This window comes from Sebastes umbrosus, chromosome 22, assembly GCF_015220745.1.
Source record: "Sebastes umbrosus isolate fSebUmb1 chromosome 22, fSebUmb1.pri, whole genome shotgun sequence".
Taxonomy (NCBI): Eukaryota; Metazoa; Chordata; class Actinopteri; order Perciformes; family Sebastidae; genus Sebastes; species Sebastes umbrosus.
In genome coordinates this window covers 16,832,965-16,853,491 of record NC_051290.1, presented here as the reverse complement: position 1 = coordinate 16,853,491, position 20,527 = coordinate 16,832,965, and the positions used below count along the sequence as shown (strand labels likewise).

Below are 20,527 nucleotides of genomic sequence, written 5' to 3'. Positions count from 1 at the left end.
ATCACAAGGTAGCCACGCCCTAAAGCATACCCTGCTTTATGGTCTATTTGACTCTGAATGGAACCATAATTTACTAAATGAACATCATGCTGTATTGAATAGGACTTGAAACTAGCAATTGAGATCATAAACTCATGTTTACAATGTTTACTGAGGTAATAAATCCAGTGAGAAGTATAGGGTAATTTTCTACTAGACTTCTATACAATCAGACTTCTTTTTGCAACCAGAGGAGTCGCCCCCTGCTGGCTGTTAGAAAGAATGCAAGTTTAAGGCACTTCTGCATTGGCTTCACTTTTCAGACCACGAATATTACACGGCGAAAAAGCAATGTTGTTTTTTTCCCGGAACAAGGTTGATTTTTCTGAGCTTTTGCACCGCAAATAAATGCATCAACCAATCACGTTATGCGCAACGGACATACACTATAGTGTACAACAACACGGCGGCCCTGTAGTCCCGAACCAAGACGGTGAACTTTAACACTCCTTTCAACCTTGGCAAAGGCTGCGCAGACCAGATCCACTCCTTCCTTTCTTACCTTTCACAATAAAAGCCCTAGACACCTACCGCATAACGGTTTACCAGAGGCAAATACACTTAGAGCTTTTTGCTAAAAGGAAACTGAAATAGCATACAGTAGCTTAGACTATACAACAATTTAGCTCAGACAGACTGCCAGACTGGTAGTTTGTCTGCGCGAATCTATTCAAACCTTTTATTGAAAAAGTATTGCAACTGTCGCAACCGTGTTGTTTCTTTGTCACGTCCCCTGTGTGTAAAGGCCTTTACTGCTCTGTACTTTGCATATTTGACGACTCCTGTCGCATTAACTGTCGGTGAACCATGGCTTTTTTTGAGCAACGGTGGGTTCATTTCACCCCCTCAAGTGGATCCTCTGATTGTGCTTTCACTACAAAATTTCTCCTAGTGGGACCACAATGCATGCTTTCTTACACAAAATACTGAATTACTAAACTATCCACATCTTCTGGACATGGATACAGACCAACATTATGTAGAAAGCTGAAGAATATCCCCAGGTATGTTTGATTCGTATTCAATATTTGATAGGAAATACACAGTGGAAGCATCCCCCTGACAATAGTCAATGCTCACCTAGCCCCAGTAGCCTCAACAAGATAAGTCACCCACACGTATTGTTGGACTGTGAGAGGCAGAAATAATGGAGGCATCACTTCAAGCTCAGTCCGCTCAGTCTACCTATCTTTTCATGTCCACATCATTCTCCAGTTCTTGTTTGTGTCTGAGAAGGAGACACCGGCAGCAGAGTAAAGCCTTCAAGCAGCCACATATGCTCCAAGAAAAAAATCAGCCGGCGCACGGAAAAAAAAACAGAGGCTTGATCTTGAAAACTGTCTGCCTTTGAAGGATCTTTATTCTCCGTTCCCCCGGCTGCAAAAGATGTGTGTAACGACTTAGACATACAATGGGTGCACCGCGGGTATTTGTCCACCGAGAGCCGGGCCCGGCGAATGAAAAGAGGGCCACGCATACCCAGGAAGCGCCTAATTAATTGACAAGCAGATATTTCTGAGTTTATAATCATCAAACAGACTTCATTTTGTTCCCCCACCGCCATCCTCGCCAACCCAGCTTCCCAGGCGACTTACTTAAGAGACTTATCTTATAAATACAGCCCTAATCAAAATAAATGACTAAAAGCTCTAAGGGAGTTGAAGGCTATACACATTTACATCAGAGGAACTGATGCAATTTAAATAGCCGCCTGTGCACCGGTTCAAATCACAGAGAATCCGAACTTATGTAATACTTTTCAATGTTTTTTTTTTTTTTGCTCAGTTTGGCAGACCTACATTCATGACAGCCAAGTAGGAGACACACGGCCTCCTTCTATGTGTGTGTTATGTACAATTCCCTCGACAGCATGCTCAGTTGGTGAGCGTGTCATATTTTACAGGATACTGTTTAATAATTAATGTGTCACATGCTATTTGTCTCTTTGAATGCACTTAACGTGTGTGTTCTCTGCGCGTGTTTACATCTGCATGCTATACATGACTTTCTACGTACTTCCTGCTCCACATTCTTCCCCCCCCTGTTTTGCTCTTTTCTTACAAAATGTAGCAGTGGCTGTGTCTCTTAGAGGCTTTTGTTATAGCCAGTCAGTGATACCTACGTTAAGATGGATGGATCATCAAGTTTCCCATCAGCGAAAGTTTTGATGGATATGTTACTGCCACAAAGCCCGATACGACAGATTGCACAGTCTGTGAAGCCCACATCTCTCTCTCTCGGTTAGTTTAAACAGAAGCACGCTACAGCAATTTAGCACTCAGCTTTACTTCAGCTGTACTAAAGTCAGATTCAGGGTTTTTATGTGGAGACTGCAGTGTTCGCGGCACGACCGGTATCTCTGCAGAGGCACAGAGGTTTAATGGTAAAATGTGACAGCAGCACGATGTTTGCAGAGTCTCCTCTGCCTCGTGACACTGTTGCTAATGCAAACGGAGCTTGGCTGTGACATTTGTGGAAGCCTCCGCAGAGTTTAACTTTTGGACAGAAGCGCGGAGAGTAGGGTCGATGTGGGCCCCGCGTAGACCTTTTGCAGAGCGCCGCACTCACCACGCCGACAAGTTCTCAAACCATGTGGGTGAGATGGGTTCGAAGCAAACCCCTTATGACCACTCCAAGAGCGACTCATGGACATTTTCTTACGTGTCAACTGAACTAGGTAACTAAAGTGGTTAAGGTTAGAGGAAGACCTCCTTCAAAAACATCTAAATTCACTGGTTGTAGGAGTGGGACAGCATAACATGGTCTCAAGGGTCTCATGCTTTATATGCCCAACCATCCACGTCAACCTCCTCTCCAAGGTCCGGTCACACCTGGAAGTAGCCGAATGAAATTTCCTTTTCACATCTTTGCAAAATAGTTGGAGCTGGAAGCTTAGTGATGTCTTGTGGGTGATGTAATACAGTTAATATGATAGCTTCCTCCATGTTGGACTCTATGATTGTCTCTGTTCAGTCCATTCGTAGTTATACCTACAAAAAGTAAATTGCTGTAATTCGTATATATCACACACAATTAATTTGTATGTAATCCACGTAGTCATGAACCAGGAAGTATAAAGAGCGACAAACGCCGCGAAGGGAGGAGGTCGGGGTGGATGGGTGGATCAAAAAAACACCTCACTTTCACCCAGGAGACTGGCGTTTGTGTCCTGTGTGAAACCGGAAGTCAACGTTGACTTATTTGTCACGTAACTTCCATACTTAAGCAACGCCACTTCTTTATTTAAACCCAAACTATAGTCTTTTCCTAAGTAGTTTTGTTGCCTAAACCTAACCAAGTTGTTTCCTGTGTAGACGGAAGTTTATTTTGAAAAGACTGGATGCATGTAACGAGCGGAAATTGACAAGTGTTGCTTGATATTCTTAGGAAAACGCACAAAAAATTTTCAATAATTTTTCGTAAGATATCATACGAACCGTTGTATGACGATATGTTGCTCTGTTGCCTCAAAGACTAGCATTGTCAAGCCAATTTTCCAATAGGTCAACATTTGCGTGTCAAAGCTCATCAAAGTTGAACTCTTCATGAAATCACAACACAAATCTACTTCAGCTCAACAAGAGACGGGCGGCTCACAACAATTCCATTGAAATGAACTGATTTTGGTCCAAAATACTGTTGTTATCAACTCTGGTGTGACCACTCCCAAATGGTGAAGACCAAGTTGAAGCGAACAAATCATGCAACACCATCTCTGTCACTGTCAAGTCGCTCGCAATACGGCAAGTACAGTAGCTTCCTTGTTAGCCAAACAGTACAGAGTTTCTGGGCGAACACTGCCTTTATTTGCAATTGACAATGCTTTGAAAGTTCTCTTGCGTCCCATACAATAAAAAAAATGGGACAGAATTTGGGCCGTATAACGATGTAAACTTACTTCCGCCTTTGCTACCGATAGAGGTCAGTTATTTTTCACATTATTCATCTGACCACAAGAGGTCCCTTGTTGTGTCAAATTTTCCATAGATATCGCAATGAATATCGTTATCATGAATTGTTTTGGCCATGGTAATCGTGTAGTGTATTTCTGATATTGTGACAGCCCTAATACATGCCATACTTCTAATATAATAGACCAATCATGCAGTATCTTATTAGTTTAATAACAACGGCCTTCCTTTACCAACAACTAAAATTTGCAGGAAAAATAGATGACTGGTTGCTCTGTATACGCAACCGTGGATCAAAAATGTATCGAGTGCTCTTTGAAAACGTGGGAAAACACTGGGTAAACAGGAAGGTACCCAGGCACATATAAGAACAAGTAACAACGAGGACAGAAATTTTAAAAAGCCAGCTGACCACTGTAAGTCTTCATTAGGGCTTAAGACGTAAACATATTGGCTATTTTTTTTAATGATTTAGCCACCACAATTAAGGCTTTTCAATATTTCCTTCCTCGTTCTTCTATTTTGGAGTGCCTGGATTGCCTTCCCCTAAAATTTGCAGTCTGTGTTTTTCCATCCCGTTTAAGTTGGCCATGTCTGAGGATCTGATGCTGGCAGCATTTAAGAGCAGATCAAGGCAGCACAGACAGTGTGGTGCTGGTGGTGGAAGTGTGCATATGTGTGCCTGAGAGACGGCGTGTGTGCTCTGTGAGAAGTAAAATAATGACAGGCGAGGACGGATGGCTGGTGACGCGGTGACGAGACGAGCGCCACATATTTTGGGCCTCAGGCTGGGCAGCTGTGAGAAACTTCTTCTCTCTTATCCCCTGGTTCCCCCCTCCTCCACTCCTCCCACTCCTCCTCCTCCACTCCCCCCCCCCCCTACTGTGGCACTGTTTAAACAGAGGACAAAGACGCCCTGAGTGGTTTTCCTTTTCCGATCCCATACATGGCTGCTGGCACTTTCCTCTTCTGTATCTCCAGCTCGCAGCGAGAGGAGTGACGGAGTGAGTCACGGTGGTTTTAACAAGAGAATCTTTTGATTAATTTTAATGGCACTTCCGAAAAAAATCTTCTTCCACTGGGAGAATATCTTGCTGTCTATTATTACATGTTATCTTGTTTTACTATCACACATGAGTTGAGATGATGTTTGAAACTGAAAAAGATAAAAATGGTAACTGCACTTTTTACTGTATGAGTCATGTCTCCTGGAAAACCATGTTTAGACTTTAAACGGCGCTGATACAGTCAAAGGGCTACCTGTGATGAATGCTGCATTTTTTAAAGTGGGTGGGTATTTTTCCGAGTGTGTGTGTATGTTTATGTGTGTGTAAGTGATGATGCTGGTTGTTTAACCAGTTTTTGTCTTTACTCTGCTGCCGGTGTCTTCCCATGCTCACTTATTTCTCATAAGTTGCAATTTTGGTGTTGGTACCATTTCTTACACAGATTTGGTGTAAACTTAACCATTTTTTACCATTCGAGAATTGATAAAAAATATTAATAATCCCTATAAAATATCACATTAAGACACCAAAACCTTAAGAAACACTAAAGAAAAAGCCATGCTGTAATTTGGTTTCAAAAACCTTTGACATTTGGAGATTTCTGCAAGTATTGGCGATTGGATGGCTGGAAATTGCTCAGAAACCCCCTTATTGTCAATCTACTGTACCTAGGAAAGCCATCCATCCTCTGAATGCTCTAGGTCTCTAGTTTGTGGTTGTAATGTTTCATGAGGCTGTGATTATCCTAGAGGTCACCACAGGTCATTTTATACAGTGAAGTCAAATTTAAAAAAAATTGTCTCACTACAATGAAATGGTTACTATGGTGACTAACATCACACATGAATACGATTGGGCTCATTGGAGATCCACAACAGTCTCAGCTTCACAGTGATACCCAATTTATGCAATTCCAAGACTGTTTAGGGGGGAGACTCGTGGGTACCAATAGAACCCATTTTCATTCACATATCTTGAGGTCAGAGGTCAAGGGACCCCTATGAAAATGGCCATGACAGTTTTTCCTCGCCAAAATTTAGCACAAGCTTGGAGCGTTATTTAACCTCCTTTGCGACAAGCTAGCATGACACGGTACCAATGTATTCCTTCTAGGCTTTCTAGTTTCATGATATCCTTCATTGTAGCTCTAAAACTGAATCTGCTACAGCATCTAATCAGTAGTGATTGCCCGCGAACCCACTGGTCTCACGAGGTTAAGCAGCATACTTGACTTTAGAGACTACAGTCAGCGGTAAATTCATGGACATATGGCAGATTTATATGTGACTAAGTTCGATGAAAACACACAATTTTATGAAAATGAGGGACACACACATTGCATAGCATCTTTTATACATCACAGGCACCCTCGGCTGCATCCTGGGACACCAGTTCAGACAAGAGCGAGAGCCAATTAAAGTTCTTTAATCTGGAGAAATTACTGCAATGCTCTGTATGTATGTATGTGTGTTGGATGGCTATCAACGGAGAGAGAGAAAACTGGCAGCTTGCGTGTCGCCGTCACACTTTCAGGTCATGCCAGTTGGCTTCTCCCGACGTGCGACAGCGGTGAGATCCAGACAGAGCAGGAACAAGAAAGTAAAAGAGCAGAAGGGGAAAACATGGCAGCCGAGGACTACCACTCCAACATCAAACGAATATTGTCACAACAGAGCAGCCGCCCCTGTTAGCTGTGACACCATTCAGCTGCTCGTCACGCCGAGTAAGGCGAGGCAGAAACCGACTGTAAGTCAAGCAAGCGCACTGTTTATTAAATAAAGAGAGCGGGGGGAGAGCGGCGATGCGGCGGCGGCGGCAGCAAAGTGAGCATGCTGTAGTGTTGTCAAACCTTTCGTAAGTAGCATGGAAAGGCGGCGATTTCGCATCCCTCCATGAAATTGAATGTTGGGGAGGGAAATGATGTGTGCCTTCAAATAACAGTAAAGGCAATCATTGAAGCTTGCACTTGAGAAATATTGAGAGGTTGCCGCTGGAGTTTGAGCGGCGCTGAAAAAAAACAGCAAAAGTGATTATTTAGTGGTATTATTTTATGGTTGATGCAGCATATTTCTATAATGTGCAGCTGAGTGAAGGGAAGGGCTGAGGTCAGCTTTAAAGGTAAAGGCAGATGGAGTCATTCTGTATCACAAAAAAGGGAGTGAATTTCAAAGTCGCTTGAAAAAATTACTTTTGCAAAGACAAACACTTCTTTTTCATAATTCCCCTCATTGATGTAAACATCAAAAAAAGCCCAGTTAAGTTTCTGTATGATCTTTAAAAGCATGTAATCAAATCATTAAGTGCTGTAATTGTCGCAGTCTGTGCAAAAAAACAGATTTGTACCCATATGTTGGCATTTTGCAACAGTATCAGATGGATCGGCAGAAGTTCTGTAGTCATACTGAAATTTTAAAGAAAACAGCTAAATGATCAGCAGCCAGACTCTCGCCCGAAAAGAACTGTTGTCTGTGGCAGAAGGAAAACAGGAGGGAAAAAAAGGAGTAGGAGTGTCAGGAAGACAGACCAAAAAAAGAAAGGCTGTCTCCTAGCGGACGCTGGCGTGCGGGCCTGTCAGTCGTCATCGCGTGCCACTCTCTCCCTGCTCGACACAGTGAAACTGAGGCAATGTACCCCATGAAATATTCACCAAAGTTGTCTTTGCTTAAAAAGGAGAGCGAGGGAGGGGGGAGGGAAATGTGCTGCGATAGATAGATGGAGAGTCCCCCAAATGCTCTTGATGTCAGGTTTATTTAGGCCTCTACATGAGAGTGGGGGGCAACGGGAAGACCAGCGGGGGGTCCATTAAATGTTCACACAAATGCACCCCTAACAGCAAGTCAGTCTCCACAGCAAGACCGCCCCAATCTCCAAATATACTCTGTTAATTCAGCTGTACTCTGAATATCCAAAGCATGTTTTTGCTAGTACTGCCGACACTGCTGGTTCTTGTTTTTCCAAAAGATTTTTAAGTGTAAAGACTTTTTCTTTTTCATTGTTGATGCTTGTGGTGAATGTAGAATATGGCCACAACCCTTGCAGCTACTGTAGTGCTGTTATTGTGGGTAAATTACAGACAGTGAATCCATTGCTTTTACCCAGGATGCGCTTTGACATTTGAAACTAAACTACTGTATATTTATCCCCATTCGACCCAGTGATATCTATTTGCAAATACCAGTATATAATAACTTTGAACACTGATCTGCAATTTCTTTGTGCTCATAGGAAAGACGGGAAACGTATGTGTTCTTTCAGAATTCAGACTGTAAATAAAGATAGACGCATCGCTACTTCCTCCCACTGTACAAAAGTGAAGCCAAAATATCCCGGATACGGCTGCCATCTTGAGATTTTGACGTAATTTGGAGCCAGAGTCTGTGCAGTAGTGATCGGGGGGGGGGGGTTTGGAGCCGCGGTATCAAGATCCGGCCCACACACCCGGCCGAGCCAATCACAAGCCGAGCACGACCGAAGCTTGTTAGCGTGAGCCAGCTAGCTGCTACGTTAGCACCACGGTAGCCGTTTGTCTAGAAAGACACAACAATTAACTGTAATATCTCTATAACTACATTTATGATCAAACTTGCACATGTTCTATCACGCAGACTCGTGACGGTGATGTAAAGTTATAGTTCCATCTCCTCTTTCGTACATTTCCCGAGCCTCTGGCTCCGTGACTATACCTCTCTCAGAGCAGCTGTCAGTCACAGCTGTCATTCTTGACGTCTCACCACCTTTTAAAAGCATTAAAATAACTTATTAAAACCAAACTTATCAGAAAAATTAACACTTTAAACATACATCAGCATGATAAGTACTATCTAAAATGACAGAAACCATCTTTGGGAAAAATGTATTTGACGTGTACTTTGACTTTTCATTTTGGCCCATGTCCCATCCACTAACATGGAGGGGGCGGAATTTATGACCAATACTGCAACCAGCCACCAGGGGGCGATATAGATGTTTTGGCTTCACTTTTGGGAAGCTGTCATGTCGTCCACCTTTATATACAGTCTAAGAAATTGGATGTACAGGGTTTGGGTGGGCTGCACAAACACCTTGCATTATTTTCTGTAACTAAGGCCAGCAGTAATCTGGCAACCCTTCGACGAGAGAATGGAGGGCGGGTTAAAGTTGTATCAAATTAAAGAAAAGCCTGAATAATTTGCTCCTAATGAGACTGTATGAGAGATGCAGTGATGCATTAGCAACGATTGCTTCTGAAACAGAAAGCACTGTCATGGCCATTGCATTTGTGACGGCCTTTGTTGCCAGGATGAAATGTGGTATGAAAGTGTGGAATGAAAAAAATGCCATTAGCTGCCGCATCTGCTGGCGTCAACATAACACAATTAGACCTAGTCCTTTGTATCTGTGTGTAAAGGTCAAAATCCGTCACGAGTCGTAATGCGGCACATTCTATATGGCACTGTTTTCCTGATCTGTTTTTTGATGTAGGCGTCTCAAGGAAATCTATAGAATGGCGTCACATGTAAGTGAAAGGAACACATGGCTGAAACCTAATGGATGCAACAGAGATGCTTGATCGGGCAGTGAAGAGCAAGAAACTCGAATGCTTACAAGTCGTTCACGACCCCTTGAGAATTTAAGTGTCATGCCGATGTTTAAGTGCCATACAGCAGCTGAAACGTCTCCTACAGTGACAGAGGTAAAGCTTAAGATTGCTTGATAACAACGGTCAGCACTTATCAACGCTTTCCACAACCTGGTTTGTGGTTGTTTTGCATATAATGATGAAGAAATCACCAGTGGAAAGCAAGATGTACACAACAAACAACAGTAGAAGTAGCATTGAAAATTGCGTAAAAAACACCTTATCCTGCCCTGTACTGCATCAAACCTTGATACTGTACCTGTAAGAACTGAGTACACGATCAACAACCAGCCTGTCCTCATCTAAAACACAAGTAGGAGCTGCTGTGTGCCACAAATGATCATATTTACAGCTGCAAACAACCAAGCTTTTCGGCACCTTTCAGCACCTACTTCCTGTGTAGCCACGGCCATAAGTAAGTACTGGACAAAAACTCTTACTGAACAGAAAGGGCTGTAAAGGTGCAAGGACCTCAAACACTTATTATCTTCGCACACCTTGAGGTTCACAGAAAATAAAGATCTACCTCAAGGGTCATGTTTGGACACCTCTGTCAACTGAGACTTTCAATGCCTACTTGCTTTAAATGTGACTGGATAATAGTTAAAAGGTAAAGACTGGGTTGAAGGAAAAGAAAACACTAGTTACTAGGGGTGGGAATCACCAGAGGCCCCACGATACGATATTACCGCGATACTTAAGTCACGATAAGATCTTATTGCGATTTTAAACATTTTGCGATTGCATATATTGCGATTGCTTACCTTTTTTCAACTGCAAATTATGCATTTTGTCGACATCTGTTTCATCTCATAAGATACCGTTTTCACTCTGTTCATCTCAGAGTTTTCATTCACATATCTAGAGGTCAGAGGTCAAGGACCCTTTGAAAATGACCATGCCAGTTTTTCCTCTCCAAAATTTAGTGCAACTTTGCAGCATTATTTAGCATTCTTCCCGTCAAGCTAACATAACATGATTGGTACCAATCGATTCTTCAGGTTTTCTAGTTTCATATGATACCAGTATATTCACTCTAGCTTTAAGACCAGCAACAACCGCTGAAAGATAGAATAGCGGCCGGATTGTTTAGAGGTTAATAGTTTATATAATAAAAGATTGATACTTGACGTCCGTGCATCGATACAATATTGCCATGCAAAAAATTACAATACTATGCTGTATCAATTTTCCCCCACCTCTATTAGCTACATATTGTAACTCCACATTCTGTGAGTATAAGCAAAGCCCTCAAAGAGCTGCCGCTATTGGGTTCAACCACCGTGCGCATGCGCAGTCATGAAGATTTCTTTCGCAGCCTTGAGCCCTGCATGTGGCATGACGGCGTTTATTATACCATTTGATACGTGCATAAAAGCGCCAGCTCAGGCAACGCTTCATCTGCTGTCTACCACATTTAAAACTGAGTGAGTCAGGGAGGACTCAGATACATCTCGCAGATAGAAATGGAATAAAGGGCACGGAGAGCCCTCTGAGGACGGCCATGGATGAGGATAAAGCTCTAGTGGAGTGCACCCAAATGCCCTGCGAAGGCTCCACTCCCGCTGCACTGTAGGCTTGTGTGACGGCGTCACACGGCCAGTGAGATAAATGCTGTTTTGACAGAGCCACGCCTTGCGAGTGCCCTCTGTAATGAACGAACAGCTGCTGTAGTCTGTCTCATGTTTGCCGTGCATACAGCATACTGAGACAAAGCACGCACTGGGCAGAGTCGGTGAGACAATTCATCTGCCCCGATCTGATGAGGCGGAGGGAAGAACCCCTCAAGAGAAATGATTCTCGACCGACAGGAGTTTGTTAAGACTTTAGGTGTAAATGACGGAGTTGTCTCTTAAGTTGCTGCACAGCTGTCCTCTCTAATAGAAAGGCAGGACGGCGAGACAGACAGAATGCATAGGCCGTCTTGTCTTAAGAGATTTGGGCTATGGGAGCACAACTGTTATATGTCGCAGGTACGGCTGTCAGGCCGCAAAGGGCGCAAAAGAAATCTTTACGACTGTGCGTGCGTGTTGAGGATGAACCCAATAGCGACAACTTTTAGAGGGCAAAGCCTATACGATATAGAACTCAAGGTGTTTCAGAGGAAAGAAACCTTTTTATGCAGACTTATTTTCTGATCTTTATGTTTGACTCATTTGCCTTTTCTAGTTGTATTAATACTGTGTGGTTTAAAATTGTTGCTTGTTTTTATTGTCATTTAACCGTGTGTGGCTCTTCTAAAGGGCGACGCTGCATTTTGGATGATTTGCTGTATTATTATTATTAAGACTTCCTTGGCTAGGTCAGAAAAGAGAGCATTACAGTGTTCAACCTTTGTAGCAATTAAAGCATCTACCTGTAACAGAACCTGTATTACTCCAGTTCAATGCAATCATTCTAAAATAGCAAAAAGATTACTTTTATTATGGTGATATTTCTAATGTGGGCATCAAAATTCAGACCAGAGCTTCTACAGCTAACAATAATAGAGCAAATCAAATCATTCCATTTCAAGTGTATGTATTTCAGTGGTGTTTTCATGAAAAGGCGGCAGACAGGAGTTTGCCTTATAATTCACATTCTATGATGGAGCAACACTAAGATAAGCCAGGCGGATGGTGAAATCTAATCTGAACCCCAATGTTTTTTGTCTATGGAAATGACTAGCTTCTTATCGGCAGAGTGGGTTATTTGAGCAGATCCTCGCTGTGGCTTAGCGAAGGGACTCAATCACTGCTGCCCAGCGATAGGCCTCACTTTCGTCCTCTCCCTCTCTCATCTTTTTATCTGGAGGAGCGGAAATGAAAGGATGGTATCTCGTGCTCTCCGCGTCCTCAGTTCAGGAGATGGAGAGAGGCGCGGACATTTTCTTTTAGGCCTCGGCTGTCGGGTGAAAACATGCGGTTTATAAACCTGTGCTCAGAATGAAATATGACGGCAGCTTAAGGGACTCTAAATTAGCACAGACTGGAGAAAGGAAGGTATTATGAGGTTATTTGTGTTGTGGCTGTCAAGGTAGGATAGAACGAAGAGATAAATCTAATCACACTGTGGTAACGAGAAGAACATTGCTGCGTCAAATCACCAGTGGCTACATTTACAACTGGAGTAATCGAGCTTTTGCACATTTCCGTTAAAAGGAATACACGTTTTTCCTCATTTTGTGCTTATCGTCTAGGTTTTCTATTGTCTCTACATTGTTCCTGGAGATTATGGCACACAGCCAGTGAAGATACCGGTGCTTTATTTTCCAATGTACATTTATCTAACCATTGTTGGGAAGTTGGAAAGGTTTTGGGTATGGATGGATCAAAGCAAAATGACACAGAGAAGGGAAAGGTTTGAGGCGATTTGAATCTGCTACAGGTGGATAAAAGAAGGGATCAATGATAGATAAGGGTTTGGCCATTAACGGAATTGCTGCAATCATTGGATTCACTAACAGAGACAAAGTAAATTTGCACGGTTACTTTGGCGACCTTTGCAAATTCCCACCGTTTTATCGACTGCAAACTGACACTGACAACCCTTTGAGGGAATGGACAGAGACAAACTGGAGGAAACTATGGTAAAAGCTGTGTCAAGCTGGAGTTATGCTTCTGCAAAGACAAACATAAATGTCTTCTCAAACGTTTACCCATGTACATTGGTGTTCCAAGTGTGTTCCAATATCCACAAGAAGTCACCACTAGGGATGTCAGAGGGAGGAAATTTTCCCACTGATAAATGAACTTGTGACAACACAGATTTTACTGATTACACTGGACATTTTACAAGAAAAGATCACGCTATTATACTCTATATCTAGATCACTATATGTAGAGCGCTTACTCTGACCTTTAATGGGCCTTTCACACAGAACGCGCTAGCGGCACACTGTGATGTGCGTTGGACCCATCGGCGATCACAGAGCAAGTCGCTCCGAATGAAGGAGTGAACGAATGTAGCCACAGGGTTCCCACTCTTTTCCAGGACATTTTCAGTGATGATCTAGCTGGTATGACAGGAAGTCATCGTGCTATACACTTATATTTTTATGTCTACGACATCGCGTTTGAAGAGACAATGCTAGCAAAGTAATAAAAAAGTAACATTAGCCTGTATTTATCCGGTGTTTGACTCGCATAAAGTTGAGCTCCCATTCTCTCTCAACAATGCCTAACACACATTTGAAACCATTGCTCCCATCAAAAGTTGAACCACAAACCTTAAACCTTTGCAGGCAAAACAAGCTACCTAGAAACTTTAGCAACTGAACCAAGCATGCTAACCAATTTAAGAAGAAATCAACATTATGTTATGTCATCCAACCTGCTTACTACCATGTGACATGACTTGGGGATGTGGCTTACAGCATTTCCACAACTTAACCAAGAGCAGCCAATTCAAAATACTCTCTCGTCCATAAACTACCATTTGAAAGTTAATATGATCCTGAAAATTACTTCAGATGATAATGTTATCTGTGTTGGGGAGCTCTGATAGATAGCATATAGTTCATTGTCAGATAAAAAGATAATAGGATAAAGGACACCACAAGGTTTTTCCAGGACATTTTACCTTTTGTTCTCATTCTCCACGTGTTTTCAATGACTGGAAAATTGGTCAACTGTTTTCCAGGTTTTTTCAGGATGCGTGGGAAACTCTGAGTCAGTTTGAAGAAATGAAAAAAAACAAAGCGAAAGAGACGTGGGTGGTGGAGGAATAAAGAATGATGTAGCTTACCTTGACACTGTCTCCTTTTGTCAGGATGTCCCAGAGTGTGTGTTGAAACTTGGTGAGATCCATCTGATGGCCTCCTCCCAACAAAGCCTGGGGGGGGTAAGACATAAGAGTCCCTTTTTAATTAACACTCTAACTGAGCAGATGAAGTCCAATAGCATACAAACACATTCAATGTTCAAACGCAGTATATAAATCAAACATATAGCCTCCGTAGCTTTACAGGCAATCAACATATAAGGCTTTCTCTTCTCTTGTAAATGTTTAATACACAACCTGCATCACAAGCGTACACATCTCCTCAAAAGCACGTATATTTTCTGACACATATCTTAAAATGCACACAAGCTCGCAATCTAGTGCAGAGTGCCTGCTGGCCCCGCAGGTATGGCCTTATAAAAAGTGCATTATATAACTGATAATGAACTGCATATCATCCATCTCCCCATTCAGCTCACCTCCCAATAATCCCCGCTGCCATATCTGCTTATCTATTCAAGTCACTCTCTCATTAAATCAGCTTTTACTGCCAAACGGAAGAAGTTTACTGCTTATAGAAGTCAAATACCATTAATCTCGGGGTAGGTTGTAGTTATACAGATATACTGCATGTTTTAATTCACTGGAGGACAAACACATCGTTCCTCCTATCTGAATAAACTCCTGCAAAAAAAAAAAAATAGAAGGGGAGGAAATTTGACAAGCGAATTAATCTGCTGCCTTTTGCCAGCTGAAATGGAAGTCAGTGAGGCGGTGCGTACCAGTGGATGCCCATCAGTCACAGGACCTTGTGCGAGGCCTGAAAAAAAAAGCCGAATGTGACGCTGCTGCGCATTGGGAGGTAAAGGATGTGGACGGAGGGGTGGAAGGTGGTGCAGCTTTCAGTGTTTATTCATCTGAAACAGTGTCCCCTGGAAGCCATTTTGGCAGCGATGTATCACAGCATGGCGCTGACCTTTAGATACTATGCACAATTAAGCTAAGCTAATAAACACGACTGTGGATCTGGACATTTGGACGGGAAGGCAGGTGCTGTGAATCACCTTGGACGCAAGCGGTGAAAAAAGTTCTTTTGTGCTTAGGTGGTCTCTCCGGAGCCAAATTGAAAGGTGTTTGTTTGAAAACGCAATACAAAATATGCTGTGTGCACTGAGAGGGAATGAGCTGGATGCGGCTGAAGTTCACTTTGCTGTGCAGCGTTCAGTCTTTATCTTTTGTTACCGGTGACACGCTCTTTGCATCTTGAGCTCGACCTTTATTAAACAAGCAAAAGTTTCGGTTAGATAGTTAGATTCTGTAGCAAACTGGAGCAATTAGTTGATAAATCCATTACTCAATCAACAGATAACTAATCAATTAGACACTTTTGTCTTTTTTAGGGGGGGGACAGATGTCTTTAGGAAGAGATGGCAGGTCAACAGTAGACGTCACATAGAAGTGGTGAACATCATCTAAAAACTGGCAACCTGAAGAACTGCTCAGAAACCCCCTTATTTTCAATCTACCTAGGATCGAACTATCCATCCTCTGAATGCCCTAGGTCTTTAGTTTGTGGCTGTAAAGTTTCATGAGGCTGTGATAACCCTAGAGGTCACCACAGGTCATTTTATACAGTGAGGTCAAGTTTTTAAAAAATGGTCTCACTACCATGAAATGGCTACTACGGGGACTAACATCACCACACATGAATACAGTTGGGCTCATCGGATCCACAAGAGTTTCAGCTTTACAGTGAGACCCAATTTTACTCAATTCCAAGACTGTTTAGGGACCCCAGTATGCAGAAATATTCAAATACCATTTTTAAAATAGGCGAAAATAACACATTTATACTCCATGCAAACAACTGCATGATTTTTACCCCAAACTGCATGTGATTATCATAAAGTGGGCATGTCTGTAAAGAGGAGACTTGTGGGTACCCTAGAACCCATTTTCATTCACATATTTTGAGGTCAGAGGTCAAGGGACCCCTGTGAAAATGAACATGCCAGTTTTCTCTCACCAAAATTTAGCCCAACTTTGGAGCGTTATTTAACCTCCTTCCCGACAAGCTAACGTGGCATGGTTGGTACCAATGGATTCCTTAGGTTTTAGTTTCTTTCATTAGCTCTAAAACTCAGCTACAGCCTCTGAAAGACAGTAAAGTCAGTGGGGATTACCGGCTATCCCATGGGTCTCATTAACAAGCTAAAATGTCAAATATTTTCTAGTTCCAGCTTCTCATTTGTAAAGATTTGTCGTTTTTCTCATTGTTATACTATTTAAAATTGAAAATCTTAAGTTTTAGACTTAGTTGTACAAAACAAAGACACTGGAAGACGTGACCATGAGTTTCATAACTTGTGATGACAATTTACTGAAAAAATAATAGACGGATTAAGCGTCATCATGAAAATATCCCTTAGTATCGGCGCTGTACTATAGTTGGCTAGACTCTGCTCGGTTAATTCACGCATTAGACTTTAAGTTGAAATTATCATTTCTGCTTGCTTGGCCAACAGTTCAAAAACACAAGGACGATTGGGGGAACCAATGTGAACCTTTTCCTCTCCCCCGGTGTACAACTGTAATGAGCATCGACCTTGTTCATGTTAATTTATCAAAATACAAAAACAAAACAAACTCTGGGTAACAACAAGGGAACGAGATGCCGTTTAGAGACCAAAATGCTAAAAGAAAAGAAAGTAAAAACTCCCTTCAAAATTGTCAGATCTTCACCCGAGCTGCAACTTTAAAAGATGTTATATAAATGTTGTGGGTAAATTGCACATTACGCATCTATCACTTGTATGTAGCAGCACAGTTAGTCTGTAAACTCTATCTAAACTGCAATATCTGAGAGATTTGACTCCTGTAATGTGGAAATTTACCAACAGTTCCGACAAATAAGCTTTACAGTTGATTTAGTCGAACTAACACGAGGGCTGATATAACAGTATGCAGAGATATTGCCTTACAGAGAGAGAGAGAGAGAGAGAGAGAGAGAGAGAGAGAGAGAGAGAGAAAGAGAGAAGAGAGGAAAGATCAAATAACATTGCTACATACTGTGTTATGTTACTTGATAGATCCAGCTAGTCCCAGAAGCACAGTTCTACAAATACCACTTATATCCACCTGGCAAGAGAATATTGGGTTTCTAGTTATGAAATGCATCACCTTGCAAATATGTGGAAACAGCACAAACAAAAAAGATGAGACATCTATTACCATGAACCCACACAACTGAGAATATTACCACTCCCACACAGTATTAAAGCCCATACAGTATGTGTGTGCCTACTCAATGTACACATACAAGAGCAGGAAAGTCACATATGTAATAAAGCTGCCAGCTACTTCTGTCAGTTTGCCTCATCTAAGCATCTCTGTCACTCAATTTGGGCTTTTATCCTCCGTCGAGTACCCGGCGCCAAATACAGCAGCGCAGCTGAACAGTTGTTCAGATAGAAAAGTACTCGCTAGTGATCCCCTTTCAGGCCCTTTGACAGACGAGGGTGGAAACATCGACCGAAATAATAGAAGTTAGAGGCAAATTTCCCAAGGTGGCAAGAACCCTGGTCAACTTGGCTGATACCGAATGGTACATACAATCCCCCCGAGCACAAAGGTCCAATTTGAAGCCCAGATGGTTTTCACTGAAACCTTCCCTAATAATTTTCAGCATGGGCCTTTCTGGAACAAGTGAGACTTGAATCTCCGGTTTAATTTGGTGATTAGAGATTATTCAGGCAAACGTGGAGTGATTGCTCCCACGCTGCTCTGTGGAATGAAGGTATTCTCCTACCGCAGCAATGGAAAACTATATTTCAGCCTATGAGGTAGGATGTCAAGTTACCAGATATTTAGTAGTCAATACCAATATCAGTGAAATAATTCTCAATACCAATTCAATACCATGGTAAAAAAAACTAAGTAAAACTATAAATCCCATTTACTTCAACATCCACTCCTTTATTACCATTTGCATACTGGTTTTTGTTAGGATGTTAAACAGGTCCTAATTCTCTCTATTATCAATTTTATATTGCTCTGAAAACATCTCCTTCAAACAACTGGATTATTCAAGTTTCTCAACAAGATTACACTTGAACACATCCTAATAACTTTACAATTTACCTTTGCCCAATGCTCATTTTTACTGAAAAGAGCATAGAATAGAACACATCACATTGTAAATCAATGGCAAGTCCCGTGTTGAAATCAGCAGGACGAGAGCTAGTTCGGGAACTAACGGCTAAACTAGCTCTTGTCCTGCCGATTTCAACACTGATTTGTTGTTCACAATATAGCATGGATGCGTTGATAGTGAGTTTCCTGCATCCCAAACACATTTTTTATTGTCCCGGGACGATGAGACTCAGTTAGTCTCGAGCCATGACGGTACCTATGGTATTGTGGCAAAACGAGTACTGTCACGTTTTCAGAATTGTGACTTTGACTCGACTTGGTACCGAAGTATCAAGACATCCCTACTATGAGGTATTACCTTAGTCATGCGCAAAGGTTACAGGTAAAATGTCCCACACTTACAGCATATATTAAATATTTTCAATAAAACAAGAAAAGGAAATGACACCATTTGTTGACAATTTATTAAAATGTAACTGGTACAAGAGAGCTTTAGCATGATTACTGTAATTGTGACTTAAGCATTAATTGATACATCCCTGAAGCTGATAAACCACATAATAATCTTGCAATGCACCAGCCTGATTAAGCCACCTGAGGCAAAGTAATTAGGTAAAGCAAAATCAAATTTAATACTCTAAAGCTTTCTGGCTAACTTCACTTAGATCTGCAGAGGCATAATCTTAAAAGGCAAACACTGGTTCAGTTGAGCTTTCAGCAGCTTATCCAGCATTTTCTTTGCTTATTCAAACTGCTGCTTGTACATATCTTAGTGTTCTGTATGTCAGTGGGAGTCACAAATTTTAGACTCAGAATCCAATGAAACTTCAAAGAGATTTGGCTTGGATCATATTAATCAGGACGTGATAAATGGAGCCCTAAAGTCTACACTGTGCCGTCAAAAATAAACATTTAAATTTAAAAGGCTACAGAGGAGTATGTTTCATAAAATGACAGTGGTCCCTGTGACATTTATTTACCTGTAATAACTTGTCATCATCAGCTCTAACTTCAATTAAACAGCCCACCTATTGCATCTTTCCGGCAAAGCTCGATTTCAGCCTTTAATGATGTAAAAAAACAGGTGTTGTTAGATTCTTTAACCATGCTAATGAACAGTGCCTCTTTTCTTAAGATAAAAGCGAGGAGACAGGCAGATGGATCGATATATAGCACCACATCAGTCTATATTTTGCTCAGTATCCGGGCCCAGGGAACATTTCATAAAGGCCATAGGGTCGGCTTATCACGGAGCTAAATGCCAATGTAATTATTAGTGTCTGGAGATAGTGGAAAAGGAAGCACATCCTGCGGCAGTACACATATTTAATTAATAAATGTCACTCTGTAGAGGGAGTGAAGGGAGTGCGTGAGAAAAGAGAAAGGAGCGAGGGATGGAGGAAGGGAGGGAGGGAGGGAGTCGGAGTGACAACAATACTGATCCTGACTTAAGTGCACAGGCACACAACCACACCCGGTACACGTAGACATGCACTCTATAGCAAACACGGGAGACGGAGATAATACAAGCATGAGAACATGAGTATAATCAGGTTCTTAGCTTAACCCTTGGTATGAAACAACTATAGAGAAACAGGAAAGTATACCAGTGATTTCATAACCCTACGAATACTGTGACCTACATATTTCAGTTACATAGTTCAGGAAATAATGTGATGCTCATTAAGTATATAGCGAAAAACTCTTTGGAACCCTACCTTAAAAATGTATTCTTTTAAACAATCCTTTAAAGTGTTGGACAGCCATCATCAGCACATTCAAATAAAGCACTAATGGCTAATGGTCAATGTTGCTGATCTGGGAAATGAAGCCGCGCCTGCACTAGCTCCTATTAAAAACTATTAGAAACCATGAAACACAACGTAATTGGAAAAACAAATTTGTATTATAATCAACATAATTTCTCGGAGACGGGGGTTGAAATAGTTTCATTGGAGCGTAATTCTTGGGAGATAAAGCATGAAAGTTTCCAATTATGGAATTCCACTCTGGTATCGCCTCTGATGTGTGTGACTGACAGCTTCATTAATTAGCTGGTTGGACTTGAAAGAATGGCGAGAGAATAGCGGTCAGCTGTA

General features: G+C 41.8%; 1 protein-coding gene and 1 long non-coding RNA gene across 2 annotated transcripts in view; one reads left to right on the top strand and one right to left on the bottom strand.

Annotated features, from left to right (window-relative positions):
- The window catches only part of LOC119481616, a 319,631-nt gene that overhangs the window by 101,231 nt on the left and 197,873 nt on the right, over positions 1–20,527 (top strand). The window lies entirely within an intron of this gene.
- Positions 1–20,527, bottom strand: part of LOC119481609 (glucosidase 2 subunit beta-like) — a 144,600-nt gene that overhangs the window by 82,735 nt on the left and 41,338 nt on the right. The window contains exon 9 of the mRNA XM_037758712.1: positions 14,301–14,387. Coding sequence (XP_037614640.1) covers positions 14,301–14,387 — 87 coding nt within the window. The remainder of the gene's footprint in view (positions 1–14,300; positions 14,388–20,527) is intronic.